General features: G+C 49.7%; 1 protein-coding gene across 1 annotated transcript in view; it reads right to left on the reverse strand.

Annotated features, from left to right (window-relative positions):
• Positions 1 to 18882, reverse strand: part of LOC311136145 (protein sidekick-2-like) — a gene marked incomplete at its 3' end in the record, with an annotated part of 226685 nt that overhangs the window by 46156 nt on the left and 161647 nt on the right. Inside the window, exons 28-31 of the mRNA XM_084170234.1 lie at positions 2238 to 2432; positions 1448 to 1649; positions 1107 to 1210; positions 467 to 537 (exon numbers count right to left, since the gene is read on the reverse strand). Of these exons, the coding sequence (XP_084026360.1) occupies positions 467 to 537; positions 1107 to 1210; positions 1448 to 1649; positions 2238 to 2432 (572 nt within the window). The remainder of the gene's footprint in view (positions 1 to 466; positions 538 to 1106; positions 1211 to 1447; positions 1650 to 2237; positions 2433 to 18882) is intronic.

The following is an 18882-nucleotide window of genomic DNA, read 5'->3' on the forward strand; positions in this document are numbered from 1 at the left end:
CCATGTATGGTCAGACCTCCCCGGCACAGGACTAAGATAAAGAGACAGGATTCAGAAATCCCCAGACAACCGGAGCTCATCCATGGCTGACTCACACAGAGAGAAATTCCCCTGTTGTAAAACAGGAGACAACAGGGCCAGAAGAAAGGGGAAAGAGAGGAGGGAGAGAGATAACAGGGGAAGGAGAGGAGGGAGAGAGAGAACAGGGGAAGGAAAGAAGAGTTTGGATGTCTCGGTGTTACACTCCTGCAGGCAGTAACCTGGGAACTCTCCTTCTCCCCTTTATGACCTGCTAATTCAGGTGTTAGTGTTAGAGAGAGAGGAGAAAAAGGTGTGTTTCACTCAGTCTAAGTACACCCTATACACCGCGCTGCCCTCTCATTACCGCCCATTGACTGACAGATGACTGGGTTTTACTGCGGATAGGAAGACAGACATCAGGACCAATCACCACGTCACTTCTTACCCGCCAGCGAATCAGCACGGATGTAGTTGTGTGTGGTGTGACAGAGAGGATTGTGGGGGCTTCGTCAGGGGCTGGAACAGAAGGAGAGAAAATAACAAAGATTGAAAGTGAGGACAATTAGCTGAGTCTACCACTCAGGTGCAAATAACTAATGCAGTGGTATTCACAGTGTATAGACACACAACTAAAGAGAACAGGATTGGTAAACAAGTCAAATATGCCATGAGAATGATCTAAAGGAAGAACATTTCTTGAATTAAAGTTAGTTCTGCTCGGTTGACACTGTTTGGATGTAAGTGTTACACCCCCCCCCCCCGTCCCCCCCGTCCCCCCCCCGTCGCACAGCAACCACAGATGGTGAAGATGACATCACCTATTCTACTGCTGCCAATAGTTTCCTCACCACAGCAATACATTAACTCATCCTGACATTCTACTCAGGGAGGGATTGTAACCCAGCACCCAGCACTGATGTAAAACATACATTACAGAACCCCAGCCTAAGAAAAAAGTTTGTGTCAATGTGGCAAAACCAAGGACAATGAAGACCAAATCATGTGCGGATAATATGATGTCCACAAGGATCTTTATTTTCAATGCAGTAAGATACCACAACGTGAAAAGAGGTCAAGTCTCTTACCATCCTGTAGTGTGGTGATAGCTTCACTCTCCTCACTGTATTCACTGTCTCCTATGTCGTTGGTGGCTTTCACTCTAAACTGGTAGGAGGTGAAGGGCTTCAGCCTAGCATGGAGAGATGGAACACAGGACAACTTCATTCTCATTCGTCACAACATTTTTTTCAACTATTCAAGTTCCATCTAGGGCTAAGTGCAGCCTTTCCAAGCAAATCTCTCAAATATCTCAGCTCAAGGGTCTATACTGTGATAGGAAACTGTCTACTATGTACCTCTGTTAGTGCACTAGGTAGGGTGCTAGGTAGTGTGGCAGGTAAGGTGATAGGTTGGGTGCATACTGTACCTGCCAACTATGTAGGAGTCGGCCTCGTGATTGACCGAGGCAGAGTGGACGGTCCAGTTGCTGTCGGGCAGTTCTCTCAGCTGGACTGTATAGTAGCGGACCGGAGAGAGGCTGTCGCTGCCTGGTTCCCATGACAACAACACACTGCGGGTCTGAACATTCTCTTGGGGCACCATGGGACGACCGGTGGGCTGAGGGCGAGCTGGGGGGGGGGGGGGAGAGAGAGAGGGGGGTTGATGAACTATGTTAAGTGTGAACTATGTACAACTTCTTATCAGGTTAAACAAATGACTTATACCATCCTCAAAAGGCTTTATCAATAGCCTACAGTACTCACTAACTTGAAGTGCTTGTGTAAACACACTAAACAAATTGCTTATTACTGCAGATGTAACCGGGCAGAATATGACTCATTAGAAACAAATGTGTTGAATCTGTAAACCATTATCAGATGAGATGAGTGTTTCTTCTAAACTCGTTGGAATTCTCTGTTGTTGACGGTAACTGACTGACTCAACCCTGTCTACACTCTAACACATGTAGACAATATTCTGTGGTACGCTCTATAAGTACAATAACTCATATGGTAATGTAACATAAAACTTGATCTAAGTACACAAAATATACAATCATTTCTGGAATGTCCTATAAGTTACAATAACTCATATACTATCACTTTTCCATATGTTTCCATTGTAACCTCACTTTTTGGTATATTCAATAAGTACAATAACTCATACACTAATGTGATATAATACTTCCTCTGGCATATCTTTCAATTCACGTTTACCTCTCTTCTCGGTGGTGACCACCAGTGCCTCTGCAGCCTCCCCCCAGCCCTTGCGTGTCTGGGCTGTGATGCGGAACACATACACTGACTCTTGTTTCAGGCCAGTCACCGTGTACTGACGAGCACTCGGGTTTAACACGTCCACTGTGGCCGTGTTGCTATTGGTCGAGTTCAGACGGTACGTGATCTGATAGGCTGAGAGGAGAAAAGAGAAAACACCACATGACAGCAGAGTCAGAGTCAGACACAAAATATATGATGATTAACCTTTAATGTCTGTCGACATTTCCTTCAAAACATATGATGATTAACCTTAATGTCTGTCAACATATCCTTCAAAAGATATGATGAATAACCTTAATGTCTGTCAACATATCCTTCAAAATATATGATGATTAACCATAATGCCTATCAACATATCCTTCAAAAGATATGATGATTAACTTTAATGTCTGTCAACATTTCCTTCAAAATATATGATGAATAACCTTAAAGCCTGTCAACATTTCCTTCAGAGGCTATGATGATTAATCTTCATGTCTTGTCAACATTTCCTTCAAAATATATGATGATTAACCTTAACGTCTGTCAACGCTTCCTTAAGAAGATATGATGATTAACCTTAATGTCTGTCAACATTTCCTTCAGAAGATATAATCATTAACCTTAATATCTGTCAACACTTCCTTCAGAAGATATGATGCAGTGTTTCCTCTGCGTTCATTTAAGTGTGGCGCTACGCCACGGCAGAATCATTGCCGCCACACCAAAAGAAACATCCTATTTCTACCAAAAATAGGTTCAATAAAGTTCTGTAAAGCACATCAGCTTTTCTTGGTAAATAGATCATCTGTCTAGGTTCAACACAGTTGTGAAGGTTATTTAGCTCTGTGAGCTTCATGAGAGAAGGCAGTCAGTGCCAGTGCATGAGTGACCAGTGCTCGATAAAGAAGCTCTGCGGCGCTCCTGCGTGAGAAACTGCAAGAAAGGTACGCTATCTTGTTTGTTTGACTAACGTTAGCTAGCCAATTAGTTAACTACATAAGCTAGCTATAACCTAAAAACTCTACTAACATAATTTAGATCTATAATATTGCTGCCACAATTGTAACGGCAATTAGCTATCCAATATCCACAAGTATGTGATGATAGAATCATAGTTAACTGACGTTACTAGTGTCACGACTTCCGCCGAGGCTGCCTCCCCTCCTTGTTCGGGCAGGTTTTGGCGTTCATCGTCACCGGCTTACTAGCTACTGCCGATCCCATTCTCATCACTCCACTTGTCATGTCTTGTCTTGTCAATCACACACACCTGGTGCTCATTCCCCAAATTAGTATGTGTATAAGTATTCCCTCTGTTCCCCTTGTCTTTGTGAGTGATTGTTTATTGTAAGAGTGATTTTTGTAGTTGCCAAGGTGGAATATTTTCCCTTCTTATAGTTTCGTTTCGACACTGGGTGCGTTTTATTTATGTAAACAAAATAAACTCTGGACTTCAGTGTTTTACCTCCTGCACCTGACTCCTTCATTCACACCTCGTCACAGAATCACTCACCCGCTGAATGGAGTCAGCAGGAGAAGACCGCATGCCTGGAGTTGTGGCAAGGGTCCAGGAGCATTCATCGATGCTGGCCAGCTTGGGGGAAGCGATGGATCGGGTTCTTCAGGTAGTAGAATGCCTGGAGAGGAGAGGACCCGATCTATCGAGACCAGCTGGTCAACCGGATCCAGCCATCTACACCCCAGCCCCTGGAGGGATCCAGATATCCCGGCCACCGGCGTTTGATGGGACGGCAGCGCGATGTAAGGGATTCCTGCTCCAACTCGAGCTGTATTTCTCCAGCATCAGGCCGGCGCCACTGGAGCGGGAGAAGGTATCCGTCCTCGTTTTCTGCCTTTGTGGGAGAGCCCTAGAGTGGGCCAACGCGGTGTGGAACGAGAGAGGTGCCGCGTTGGAGGACTATGGGGAGTTTGCTCGCCTCTTTCGGCCCGTTTTCGATCACCCGCCTGAGGGTCGAGAGGCGGGCGAACGACTGGTCCATCTGAGGCAGGGGACGAGGACCGCACAGGACTATGCGCTGGAGTTCCGGAGGCTGGCAGCAGGGTCCGGGTGGAACGAGCAGGCCCTGATCTACCATTTCCGGTGCCACCTAAGGGAGGACGTCCGACGGGAGCTACCCTGCCGTGATGCCATGCTATCGTTCTCCCAACTGGTGGACATGGCCATTCTGCTAGCAGCCAGAGGACATCCTGGTAGGGGTCTGCCCGTTCCCACTCCGGATGACTCTGACCCCAAGCAGATGGAGCTGTCAACGTTATTTTGGGTCTGGAGGCGGTAGGCAGGGTACTCACGCATCACCCCAGGTAACGAACACCCAAACTTGTTCAGAGCCCTTTGCGGCGCACTGTACCCTATCTATCTCCTTTCCCGATCACCTGGTAGTTTCCCAGTGTAAGGCGCTAGTCAATTCAGGTGCAGCTGGGAACTTTATGCGCAGGGAATTTGTACGCCGTCAAGGCATTTCATTGGTTCGTAGGCTATGGAAACATACGTCACCGAGTCCCTGCGCCAGGGGTATATACGTCCATCCACTTCACCTGCTTCCTCAAGTTTCTTCTTTGTGAAGAAGAAAGATGGCGGTTTACGCCCGTGCATTGATTATCGACCACTCAATAGGTGACAGTACGATTTAGTTATCCTCTTCCCCTCATTCCTTCAGTGATTGAGTCAATGCATGGGGCCCATTTTTTCACCAAATTAGACCTCAGGAGTGCCTACAACCTGGTGCGTATTCGGGAAGGGGATGAGTGGAAAACAGCATTCAGCACAACCTCAGGGGATTATGAATACCTGGTCATGCCCTACGGTTTGATGAATGCTCCATCCATTTTCCAGTCCTTTGTGAATGAGGTGAATCGGGATATGCTTGGTCGCGGTGTGGTGGTCTACATCGATGACATCCTGGTGTATTCCTCTACGTGCGCCGAGCATGTGCCCTTGGTTCGCAAGGTTGCTGGAAAATGATCTTTATGCCAAGGCAGAGAAGTGTTAGTTTTTCCAGCAGTCAATCTCCTTCCTCGGATACCGCATTACTACCACAGGTGTGGAGATGGAGGGAGATCGCATTTCAACCGTGCGTAATTGGCCGACTCCAACCCCGGTGAAGGAGGTGCAGCACTTCATTGGCTTTGCCAACTACTATCAGAGGTTTATTTGGGGCTTTGGCAAGGTCGCAGCTCCCATTACCTCCTTGTTGAAGGGTGGGCCGTCCCGGCTCCGCTGGTTTGCTGAGGCTGATTTGGCCTTCAGTAGTTTGTGGGGTCTATTCACCTCCGCCCCGGTACTGGCTCACCCCGATCCATCACTACCGTTCGTCGTGGAGGTGGATGCGTCCGAGGTAGGGATAGGCGCTGTCTTATCCCAACGCTCGGGCACGCCACCCAAGCTCCGCCCGTGTGCCTTCTTTTCGAAGAAGCTCAGCTCGGCGGAGCAGAACTACAGTGTTGGTGATCGGGAGCTGCTGGCTGTTGTCTGAGCTTTGACGGTGTGGAGGCATTGGCTCGAAGGGGCTAAACACCCTTTCCTCGTCTGGACAGACCACCGTAACCTGGAGTACATTCGGGCAGCGAGGAGGCTGAATCCTCGCCAGGCCAGGTGGGCCCTCTTCTTCACCCGGTTTCATTTCACACTCATACATTCCGTGTACGAAGAACGTGAAGGCAGACACACTGTCTCGGCTGTATGACACAGAGGAGAGGCCCACAGACAACACCCCCATACTCCCGGCCTTATGCATTGTGGTGCCGGTAGTATGGGCGATGGACGCGGATATAGCGCAGGCATTACGCACAGATCCATCTCCACCGCAGTGTCCAGCTGGGCTGCAGTATGTACCTGTGCTTATCCGTGAGCGTCTGATCTACTGGGCACACACGTCACCCTCCTCTGGTCATCCAGGTATCGGTCGTACAATGCGCTGCCTGACCGAGAAGTATAGGTGGCCTACCTTGGCTAAGGACGTGAGGGTGTATGTTTCCTCCTGCTCAGTGTGCGCCCAGAGTAAGGCACCTAGGCACCTCCCAGCCGGTAAGCTACAACCTTTACCAGTTCCACCTTAGTATTGATTTTCTTACTGATCTTCCCCTCTCCCAAGGTAACACCATTATCCTGGTCGTTATGGATCGCTTTTCGAAAGCCTGCCGCCTCCTTCCTATGCCCGGTCTCCCCACGGCTCTACAAACTGTGGAGGCTCCGTTTACTCACGTCTTCCGGCACTACGGGGTACCAAAGAATATAGTGTCGACCGAGGTCCCCAGTTCACGTCCAGAGTCTGGAAGGCGTTCATGGAACGTCTGGGGATCTCGGTCAGCCTGACCTCTGGATTTCACCCCGAGAGTAATGGGCAGGTGGAAAGGGTGAATCAAGATGTGGGTAGGTTCCTGCGGACCTACTGTCAGGACCGGCCAGGGGAGTATTCGGTGTTCCTGCCATGGGCAGAATATGCTCAGAACTCTCTCTGCCACTCCTCCACTAACCTAACACCCTTCCAATGTGTTTTGGGTTACCAACCGGTCCTGGCACCGTGGCACCAGAGCCAGATCGAGGGTCCTGCGGTGGATGACTGGTTTCGGCGTGCGGAGGAGACTTGGGACGCTGCCCACGTTCGCCTCCAGCGCGCCGTGCGTCGTCAGAAGGCGAACGCTGACCACCACCGCAGGGAGGCCCCGGTTTTCTACCGGGGGATCGGGTCTGGCTCTCGACCCGGAATCTACCCCTCCGCCTGCCCTGCCGGAAGCTGAGCCCGCGGTATGTGGGGCCGTTTAAAGTCCTGAGGAGGATAAACAAGGTTACCTTCAGGTTGTTACTCCCCCCTGATTACCGTATTAACCCCTCGTTTCATGTGTCTCTCCTCAGGCCGGTGGTAGCTGGTCCACTCCAGGAGTCTGAGGTGCGGGAGGTTCGTCCACGTCCTCTGGACATCGAGGGGGCCCCGGCGTACTCAGTCCGTTCCATACTGGATTCGAGGCGTCGGGTGGGGGGCCTTCAGTATCTCGTGGAGTGGGAGGGGTACGGTCCGGAGGATCGGTGCTGGGTCCCAAGGAGGGACATCCTCGATCCCTCCCTGTTGAGGGATTTCCACCGTCGTCATCCGACTCGCCCTACTCCACGTCCTCCTGGCCGTCCCCGAGGCCGGGGTCAGCGCACGGCTGGAGCCGCGCGTCAAGGGGGAGGTACTGTCACGACTTCCGTTGAGGCTGCCTCCCCTCCTTGTTCGGACAGGTTTCGGCGTTCGTCGTCACTAGCTTACTAGCTACTGCCGATCCCATTCTCATCACTCCACTTGTCATGTCTTGTCTTGTCAATCACACACACCTGGTGCTCATTCCCCTAATTAGTATGTGTATAAGTGTTCCCTCTGTTCCCCTTGTCTTTGTGAGTGATTGTTTATTGTGAGAGCGAGTAGCTCGGTTGAGCTACTCTTCCATTTGTAGTTGCCAAGGTGGAATATTTTCCCTTGTTATAGTTTCGTTTCGACGCTGGGTGCGTTTTATTTATGTAAACTAAATAAACTCTGGACTTCGGTGTTTTACCTCCTGCGCCTGACTCCTTCATTCACACCTCGTCACAACTAGTCTAGCAAGTTAGCTAGCTAGTTTGTTTAGAACTGTATCAAGTGCAAGTAAGATAGCTACATTTATCTGTCTGTTTATTGAAATATTTCCAGCCACAGCAGCAAAAGAGAAAGGGGGAGCGGGGACAAGAGTGTCAGGTAATGTTAACTTAGCGAGCTAGCGTCAAATCAGCCTGAATTAAATGAAACTTTCTTCAGTTATGTAACGGTAGCTAACTCCGTTCCATACATATGTGGGCAACCGCGGCATTCAAATGAGGCTGCAATGAAAACTAATGGGACTGTAGCAACTGTGTAGGCATCAAAATACGGGGTGTGAACTAAGTTTCGATTCAGCATTGATTGACATAGTAATGTACCAATAGTATTGGAGAAAAGTTGAAAAAACGGACCCTGCTGACGCTGTACGTTAAAGTGTGACATGTCACTACGTAACGTACGGCACGCATTATTCAACTCATTCTGTGCCGTACAGCCTCTTCCACCAGGTGTAGCACTTCTCTCGCAGATTAAAAACAAGAAATGATCAATGGTGAGTGTAATGGTGAGTGTAAAGTTAATTACTTGTGAGTTCATCAATAGTTAATTCAATCAATTGTTAATTTTTTTTGTAATCATTGCGAGCCATCATGACTCTCAAAAACTGTGACACCCACAGTTTAATTATGAAAAATATAGTGTTTTATTTACATTTTAGAGGTGATAAGTTGGATAAATCGGGTGAAAAAAGCCGGTTCCCCACACGACTTATCTACCCCTTTCACTATGACGCAGTAGCATTCGCTTCCCCATCCGCCATTTTTATAAAGACCCGGCGGAGCTCCATTGCTTTCTTCAATCATGCAGAGATGGGCAGCATGAAGGTCTTATTGACTTTGCTGGAAAGGGGAGAAATTGTGCTTTACAATGGTATTCATATTTCAGTTGACCTAGAAGTATTACGTTTTGGGGGGCGCTAAAATGAGGTAAAATGTACGGAACAGCACGATGTACAAAAGTGCGTTAGCTATCGTTAACTCTTTAAAAGCTTAAGCTATTGTTTATATAACAAGTGTATTGCTTACTTTACTAGACAGAGAAGAGGCAGAATCCCGGGAGTGAGGTATGTATGCATGAGGGACAGAATGGAGCAGAGGAGAGGAGAGAGCCAGGAGGGGAGATGGAAGGAGAGAGGAGAGAGGAGAGCAGAGAGGAACAGAGGAAAGGAGAGAGGAGAGCAGAGTGGAACAGAGGAAAGGAGAGAGGAGAGCAGAGTGGAACAGAGGAAAGGAGAGTAGATAAAAGTAGAGGAGGAGGAGAGAGCAGTGAGGCCATGTGGAGAGGAGTAAGGCCATGTGGAGAGGAGTGAGGCCATGTGGAGAGGAGTGATGCCATGTGGAGAGGAGTAAGGCCATGTGAAGAGGAGTGAGGCCATGTGGAGATGAGTAAGGCCATGTGGAGAGGAGTGATGCCATGTGGAGAGGAGTGAGAACATGTGGAGAGGAGTGAGGCCATGTGGAGAGGAGTGAGGCCATGTGGAGAGGAGTGAGGCCATGTGGAGAGGAGTAAGGCCATGTGGAGAGGAGTAAGGCCATGTGGAGAGGAATAAGGCCATGTGGAGAGGAGTGAGGCCATGTGGAGAGGAGTGAGGCCATGTGGAGAGGAGTAAGGCCATGTGGAGAGGAGTAAGGCCATGTGGAGAGGAGTAGGGCCATGTGCGCACCACCGGCAATCTGGATGGGACCAAAGTGGCTTAAAATTGACATATAACACGCCACATGGTAAGTCAAATTTCCTTTAATTAGGCTTAGGGCTAAAAATGTTTGTGCATATTTAGTCTGTACTAGTCTACAGCATTACGTGTTTCTTTCTGAGCCAACTCCACCAGGACCTCGATAACCCAATGGGTATGGGCGCATTCAACATCAAGGAGGAGGAGGACAGGGAGAGGAGAGGGAGAGGCCAGGTGGAGAAGACCAAGACCTGGGAGCAGTTCTGGGCTCGGTTCAGAGAGGAGGTAAAAACATTTGTTTTCAATGTTACATCCAATGTAACGTCATGTGTGTAGGATAAACTAAAACAAACAGCTATTAATCACTTATTTTCTGTTTTGTGCTGTAATTAGGTCACAGAGCCATATCTTGTTGGCCTCCAGGACAGCAAAGACCGGAGGTTCCAACACCTGGAGATTCTAGCTCCAGAGGCTAGCTCCAGAGGCTGCTGTACTGCAAGAGAGACCCTCTTACAAGCAATGTGCAAGTTGGAGCATTCAAGGTATGGCATGAGTGTGACAATCTTTTGAAGGTAACATTTTAGGTCAGTGTTGCCCAACCCTTTTTCCTGTTGAGCTACCACTCTGTTGGCTCTTCTTTAAAGTTGTACATATTTTTGTTTTTCATGTATTTCAGGGGTTGGACCAGCTGACGGCAATGACAAAGCTGTCCTCGCAGTTTGATGAGTGGGGGCAGTCTACCCCTGCCTTAGCCAGCTAGCAGCAATCGCACTGACTATACCAGTGTCTTCCGTTAATTGTGAGAGGGATTTCTGTGCAATGAAACGAGTAAGAACATTTAAATGTGAAAGTATATCCTCTTCGTCCCTCTCCCTTCTCTTATTAGTATCTCTGTTATTGCAGGTCAAAACAGACTTGAGGAACAGACTGCAGGGAGAGCATCTAGCGCCTGCATGCTGCTCTCCATCAACGGCCCCCCCATCAAGGAGCTCAATTACAGGAGGTTGTTGTAAATCTTTTTCCAAAAGCCCAGAAGAATAAAGTGCTCTGACAAAGGCTGTAAACTATGTCAGAATTAGGTTTTTGTCGGAACCTGGAAAGAGATTTCCAACGCCCTCCTTTTGTGATAAACATGAATTAGTAGGCTCTAATTCATGTTCAGTCAAATGTTCAAGACAAACTTTTTCATTTTCTCTTTAGATAGCTGCAGCACTCAACCTTAAACTGCATCCTGTATACTATAATCATATTACCAATACATTATTGAGCTCATTTCTGGGGATGGAAATTATATTTAAGATGGTTTATTTGATTATTTTCCATTTAAAAAGTCACCAGAACCAAGCTTTTCAGTACTTTACATATTATTATTATTTTTTCGGGGGGGGGGGGGGACCCCCCCAAAAAGGTGGGCCTTAAACCCCCCCAGTCCCGCTAATTTTTCCCCAACAGCTAAAATATTTTCAAGAGGAAACACTGATATGAATTCTGTAACCGTAAAAGCCTTGGTTTTCTACACGTTAACATCAGAAGCCTCCTTCCTAAGTTTGAGTTATTCACTGCGTTAGCACACTCCGCCAACCCTGATGTTCTAGCAGTGTCTGAATCCTGGCTTAGGAAGGCCACCAAAAATTCTGAAATGTCCATCCCCAACTGCAACATTTTCCATCTAGATAGAACTGCCAAAGGGGGTGGAGTTGCAATCTACTGTAGAGATAGCCTGCAGAGCTCTATCATACTATCCAGGTCTGTGCCTAAACAGTTTGAGCTTCTACTTCTAAAAATCCACCTTTCCAGAAATAAGTCTCTCACTGTTGCCGCTTGCTACAGACCCCCCTCAGCCCCCAGCTGTGCCCTGGACACCATATGTGAATTGATTGCCTGTCACGGATTCAGCCGAGGCTGCTCCTCCTCCTTGCTCGGGCAGGTTTCGGCGTTCGTCGTCCCCGGAGTACTAGCTGCTGCCGATCGATGTTTCGGTGTTTGTCTTGTTTAGTCTTTATTGTTTACACCTGTTCCCCATTATGTTTGATTGTATTCCCTATAATTACCCCTGTCTCTCATTTGGTATTTTGTGTGTTATTGTTTTGTTGTCATTCCGGCAGTTTGTGTATGTACGGGTCTTTGTGCTTTCCTCCCTGTTTTGGAGGTTTGTTGTTGTGTACGTTGATTTTACTGTGTTGAGTAAATAACGTTGCCAGCCGCTCTGTGTCCTGCTTTTGACTTCGCTACCGCATACACGTTGCGTGACAGAATAACACACCACGACATGGAGTCAGCAGGAGTGGCGGTGCCAACGGGATCACTGGAGGAGCGCGTTATACAACAGGCGGCCATGATCCAGGATCTTGGCACCGTCATGGAAGGGGTGATGAACACCTTGAGGCGATGGGAAAGAGGAGGTTTGCCCACACCTCCTCCAACGATACCACCACCATCAGCTATACCTATCGCTTCACCTCTGGAGTCCAGTGGGATTCGGCTCTCGCTCCCGAGGGCTTATGATGGCACCGCGGCCGGGTGTCAGGGTTTCCTGCTCCAAGTGGAACTCTACCTGGCAACCATCCACCCGGCGCCCTCGGGATACGAGAGCGTGTCCGCCCTCATCTCCTGTCTGTCCGGCAAGGCTCTGGAGTGGGCCAACGCCGAGTGGGGGGGAATAGACGCCGCTACAGTCAACTATGCGGAGTTCACCCGCCGCTTCAGGGCGGTGTTCGATCATCCCCCAGAGGGGAAGGCGGCGGGTGAGCGTCTGTTCCACCTCAGACAGGGGAAGAGGAGCGTGCAGGAGTTCGCACTAGACTTCCGGACTCTGGCTGCCAATGCGGGATGGAATGAGAGGGCCCTCATCGACCACTACAGGTGCAGCCTAAGGGAGGACGTTCGTCGGGAGTTGGCCTGCAGGGACACCAACATAAGTTTCGATCAGCTGGTGGACATGTCGATTCGCCTAGATACCCTGTTGGCTACCCGCAGACGTCCGGAGTTGGGGCCGTCCATTCCATCCCCCAGCACTTCCGAGCCGAGCCCTATGGAGCTCGGTGGTGCTGGTGCTAGGGAGACCAGGAGAGAGACCAGGAGAGAGGCCGTCCCCTGCACCAACTGTGGCCGCAGAGGACACACTGCGGTTCGATGCTGGGGAGGGTCTCCTAGGAATCGAGGCAGTAGGCAACGCACTGATGAGTCATTCCAGGTGAGTAAGCACCCAACTCACCCAGAGCTCTCTGTTGTACATATGTGTATTAAAGTTGTGTTTCCCGAGGTTTCATCTCACTCCCAGCATAAGGCACTAGCAGATTCAGGCGCAGCTGGGAATTTTATCGATCGCCGGGATTGATTAGGGAGGTCACAGCGCCACTTAAGATGAAGACGCAGGAGGGCCATGAGGATATTATACAGTTGTATTTGATTGACTCTCCTGCGTTTCCCGTGGTGTTGGGGCTTCCCTGGTTAACATCTCATGACCCCAACATTTCATGGCAACAGAGGGCTCTCAAGGGATGGTCTGATCAGTGTGTCGGGCGGTGTGTAGGTGTTTCCGTAGCGGCAACGACGGTGGAAAGTCCGAACCAAATTCCCACAATGCACATTCCTCCTGAGTATGCCGATTTGTCACTCGCCTTCTGTAAAAAGAAGGCGACTCAATTACCACCTCATCGACAGGGGGATTGTGCGATAGACCTCCAGGTAGGCGCTGCACTTCCTCGTAGTCATGTGTATCCTCTGTCTCAGGAGGAGACGGCAGCTATGGAGACATACGTCACCGAATCTCTGAGACAGGGATACATACGGCCGTCCACTTCCCCTGCGTCCTCAAGTTTCTTTTTTGTGAAGAAGAAGGATGGGGGTTTACGCCCGTGTATTGATTACCGTGGTCTCAATCAGATTACAATCAAATACAGCTATCCTCTCCCTCTGATTGCTAGTATGACGGAGTCATTACACGGGGCGCGATTCTTCACAAAATTGGATCTCAGGAGCGCTTACAACCTGGTGCGCATTAGGGAAGGAGATGAGTGGAAGACAGCATTCAGTCCCACCTCGGGTCCCTATGAGTACCTCGTCATGCCATACGGTTTAATGAATGCTCCTTCAGTCTTCTAATCATTTGTGGACGAGATTTTCCGGGATTTGCATGGACAGGGTGTAGTGGTGTATATTGATGACATTCTAATATACTCCGCTACACGAGCCGAGCATGTGTCCCTGGTGCGTCGGGTGCTGGGTAGACTGTTGGAGCATGACCTGTATGTGAAGGCGGAGAAATGTCTGTTTTTCCAGGAGTCCATCTCCTTCCTGGGACATCGGTTGTCTGCGTCAGGGGTGGAGATGGAGATTGACCGCGTTTCAGCCGTGCGTAATTGGCAGACTCCCACTACGGTGAAGGAGGTGCAGCGGTTTTTGGATTTTGTCAATTACTACCGGAGGTTTATCCGGGGCTTTGGACAGGTAGCAGCTCCCATCACCTCCCTGCTAAAGGGGGGCCCGGTGCGTTTGCAGTGGTCGGCTGAGGCGGACAGGGCGTTTAGACATCTGAAGGACCTGTTCACCTCGGTTCCGGTGCTGGCACATCCGGATCCCTCTTTGGCGTTCCAAGTTGAGCCTCCAAAACTCAGCCCCTGTGCTTTCTATTCCAAGAAGCTCAGTCCGGCGGAACGCAATTATGACGTGGGGGACAGGGAGCTGCTAGCGGTGGTTCAATCCCTGAAGGTGTGGAGGCATTGGCTTGAGGGGGCTAAACACCCTTTTCTCATTCTGACTGACCATCGTAACCTGGAGTACATCCGGGCAGCGAGGAGACTGAACCCTCGTCAGGCTAGGTGGGCCATGTTTCTTGCCCGGTTTGTATTTAAGCTCACTTATATACCAGGGTCACAGAACGCTAAGGCAGACGCCCTGCCCCGATGATATGACACAGAGGAGAGGTCCATTGAGCCCACTCCCATACTTCCGGAGTCTTGTCTAGTGGCACCGGTGGTGTGGGAGGTCGATGCGGAAATCGAGCGGGCATTACGTGCCGACCCTACTCCCCCAGAGTGTCCAGAGGGGCGGATGTACGTGCCGCTCGAGGTCCGTGATCGACTGATATATTGGGCTCACACTTCACCCTCCTCTGGTCATCCTGGTATTGGTCGGACGGTGCACTGCCTTAGCGGGAAGTACTGGTGGCCCACCTTAGCTAGGGACGTGAGGGTTTACATTTCTTCCTGCTCGGTGTACGCCCAGTGTAAGGCGCCTAGACACCTGCCCAGAGGGAAGTTACAACCTCTACCCATTCCACAATGGCCGTGGTCTCACCTATCGGTGGATTTTGTCACGGACCTTCCCCCCTCCCAAGGGAATACCACGATCTTGGTCGTTGTGGATCGGTTTTCTAAGGCCTGCCGTCTCATTCCTATGCCAGGTCTTCCTACAGCCCTACAAACGGCCGACGCCCTGTTTACTCACGTCTTCCGGCACTACGGGGTGCCTGAGGATATAGTGTCTGATCGGGGTCCCCAGTTCACCTCTAGAGTCTGGAGGGCGTTTATGGAACGTTTGGGGGTCTCGATTAGCCTTACCTCGGGTTTTCACCCTGAGAGTAATGGGCAGGTGGAGAGAGTAAACCAGGATGTGGGTAGGTTTCTGAGGTCCTATTGCCAGGACCGGCAGGAGGAGTGGTCGGGGTATATCCCCTGGGCAGAGATAGCCCAAAACTCACTCCGCCACTCCTCCACTAACCTTACGCCTTTTCAGTGTGTGTTGGGTTATCAGCCGGTCCTGGCACCCTGGCATCAGAGCCAGATCGAGGCTCCTGCGGTGGATGAGTGGTTTCGGCGCTCGGAGGAAACATGGAACACTGCGCATTCCATCTGCAGCGGGCTATCAGACGGCAATAGGTGAGCGCCGATCGCCACCGCAGTGAGGGTCAGGTTTATGCACCGGGAGATCGGGTCTGGCTCTCGACCCGAAACCTGCCCCTTCGCCTGCCCTGCCGGAAGCTGGGTCGGCGGTTTGTGGGGCCATTTAAAGTCCTGAGGAGATTGAACGAGGTATGTTATAGGTTACAACTGCCCATTAATTACCACATTAACCCCTCGTTCCATGTGTCTCTCCTAAGGCCGGTGGTAGCTGGTCCACTCCAGGAGAATGAGATACGAGAGGCTCCTCCGCCCCCACTAGACATCGAGGGGGCTCCGGCGTACTCAGTCCGTTCCATCGTGGATTCGAGGCGTCGGATGGGGGGTCTGCAGTATCTCGTGGAGTGGGAGGGGTAAGGTCCGGAGGAACGGTGCTGGGTCCCTAGGAGGGACATCCTAGATCCCTCCCTGTTGAGGGATTTCCACCGGAGTCATCCGACTCGCCCTGCTCTGCGTCCTCCTGGCCGTCCCCGAGGCCGGGGTCGGCGCGCGGCTGAGGGGGTACAGTCACGGATTCAGCCGAGGCTGCTCCTCCTCCTTGCTCGGGCAGGTTTCGGCGTTCGTCGTCCCCGGAGTACTAGCTGCTGCCGATCGATGTTTCGGTGTTTGTCTTGTTTAGTCTTTATTGTTTACACCTGTTCCCCATTATGTTTGATTGAATTCCCTATAATTACCCATGTCTCTCATTTGGTATTTTGTGTGTTATTGTTTTGTTGTCATTCCGGCAGTTCGTGTATGTACGGGTCTTTGTGCTTTCCTCCCTGTTTTGGAGGTTTGTTGTTGTGTACGTTGATTTTACTGTGTTCAGTAAATAACGTTGCCAGCCGCTCTGTGTCCTGCTTTTGACTTTGCTACCGTATACACGTCGCGTGACATTGCCCCCCATTTATCCACAGAGTTCGTACTGCTTGGTGACCTAAATTGGGATATGCTTAACACCCTGGCCATCCTACAATCCAAACTAGATGCCCTCAATCTCACACAAATGATCAACGAACCTACCAGGTACAACCCTAAATCCGTAAACATGGGTACCCTCATAGATATCATCCTGACTAACTTACCCTCTAAATACACATCTGCTGTCTTCAACCAGGATCTCAGCGATCACTGCCTTATTGCCTGCATCCGTAACGTGTCCCTCATCACTGTCAAACGCTCCCTAAAACACTTTAGTGAGCAGGCCTTCCTAATTGACCTGGCCCAGGTATCCTGGATGGATATAGATCTCATTCCGTCAGTAGAGGATGCCTGGTTGTTTGTTCTTTAAACGTAATTTCCTCTCAATCTTAAATAAACATGCCCCATTCAAAAAATACAGAACTAAGAACAGATATAGCCCCTGGTTCTCCTCAGACTTGACTGCCCTTGACCAGCACCAAAACATCCTGTGGCGTACTGCATTAGCATCAAATAGCCCCCGCGATATGCAACTTTTCAGGGAAGTCAGGAACCAATATACACAAGCAGTTAGGAAAGCAAAGGCTAACTTTTTCAAACTGAAATTTGCATCCTGTAGCACTAACTCCAAAAAGTTTTGGGACACTGTAAAGTCCATGGAGAATAAGAGCAATTCCTCCCAGCTGCCCACTGCACTGAGGCTAGGAAACACTATCACCACCGATAAATCTACAATAATCGAGAATTTCAACAAGCATTTTGCTACGGCTGGCCATGCTTTCCACCTGGATACAACTACCCCGGCCACCAGCTCTGCACCGTCTGCTGCAACTTGCCCATGCCCCACAAGCCCCCCCCCCCCCCGCCGCTTCTCCTTCACACAAATTCAGACAGCTGATGTTCTGAAAGAGCTGCAACATCTGGACCCCTACAAATCATCTGGGCTAGACAATCTGGACCCTTTCTTTCTAAAACTATCCGCCGAAATTGTCGCAACCACTATTACTAGCCTGTTCAACCTCTCTTTCGTAACGTCTGAGATCCCCAGAGATTGGAAAGCTGCCACGGTCATCCCCCTCTTCAATGTGGGAGACACTCTAGATCCAAACTGTTACAGACCTATATCCATCCTGCCCTGCCTTTCGAAAGTTTTTGAAAGCCAAGTTAACAAACAGATCACCGACCATTTCAAATCCCACCGTACCTTCTCCGCTATGCAATCCGGTTTCCGAGCTGGTCATGGGTGCACCTCAGCCACGCTCAAGGTCCTAAACGATATTATAACCGTGATCGATAATAGACAATACTGTGCAGCCGTCTTCATCGACCTGGCCAAGGCTTTCGACTCTGTCAACCACCGCATTCTTATTGGCAGACTAAATAGCCTTGGTTTCTCAAATGACTGCCTCGCCTGGTTCACCAAATACTTCTCAGATAGAGTTCAATGTGTCAAATCGGAGGGCCTGTTGTCTGGACCTATGGCAGTCTCTATGGGGGTGCCACAGGGTTCAATTCTTGGGCCGACTCTTTTCTCTGTGTATATCAATGATGTCGCTCTTGCTGCTGGTGACTCTCAGATCCACCTCTACGCAGACGACACCATTTTGTATACATCTGGCTCTTCATTGGACACTGTGTTAACAAACCTCCAAACGAGCTTCAATGCCATACAACACTCCTTCAGTTGCCTCCAACTGCTCTTAAACACTAGTAAAACTAAATGCATGCTCTTCAATCGAACGCTGCTGGCACCCGCCCACCCGACTAGAATCACTACTCTCGACGGGTCTGACCTAGAGTATGTGGACAACTACAAATACCTAGGTGTCTGGTTAGACTGTAAACTCTCCTTCCAAAATCAAATTAAGAATCTCCAATCCAAAGTAAAATCTAGAATCGGCTTCCTATTTCGCAACAAAGCCTCCTTCACTCATGCTGCCAAACATGCCCTCGTAAAACTGACTATCCTACCGATCCTTGACTTCGGCGATGTCATTTACAAAATAGCCTCCAACACTCTACTCAGCAAATTGGATGTAGTCTATCACAGTGCCATCCGTTTTGTCACCAAAGCCCCATATACTACCCACCACTGTGACCTGTACGCTCTTGTTGGCTGGTCCTCACTACATATTCGTCGCCAAACCCACTGGCTCCAGGCCATCTATAAATCACTGCTAGGCAAATCCCCACCTTATCTTAGCTCATTGGTCACCATAGCAACACCCATCCGTAGTATGCGCTCCAGCAGGTATATCTCACTGGTCATCCCCAAAGCCAACACCTCCTTTGGCCACCATTCCTTCTCTGCTGCCAATGACTGGAACGAATTGCAAAAATCTCTGAAGCTAACTTTAAGCATCAGTTGTCAGAGCACCTTACCGATCACTGCACCTGTACACAGCCCATCTGAAATTAGCCCACCCAACTACCTCATCCCTATATTGTTATTTATTTTGCAAATTTGCACCCCAGTTATTTGCACATAATCTCTTGCA

The sequence above is a fragment of the Coregonus lavaretus genome (genome assembly GCF_964263955.1).
Source record: "Coregonus lavaretus genome assembly, chromosome: 1".
Classification (NCBI taxonomy): Eukaryota; Metazoa; Chordata; class Actinopteri; order Salmoniformes; family Salmonidae; genus Coregonus; species Coregonus lavaretus.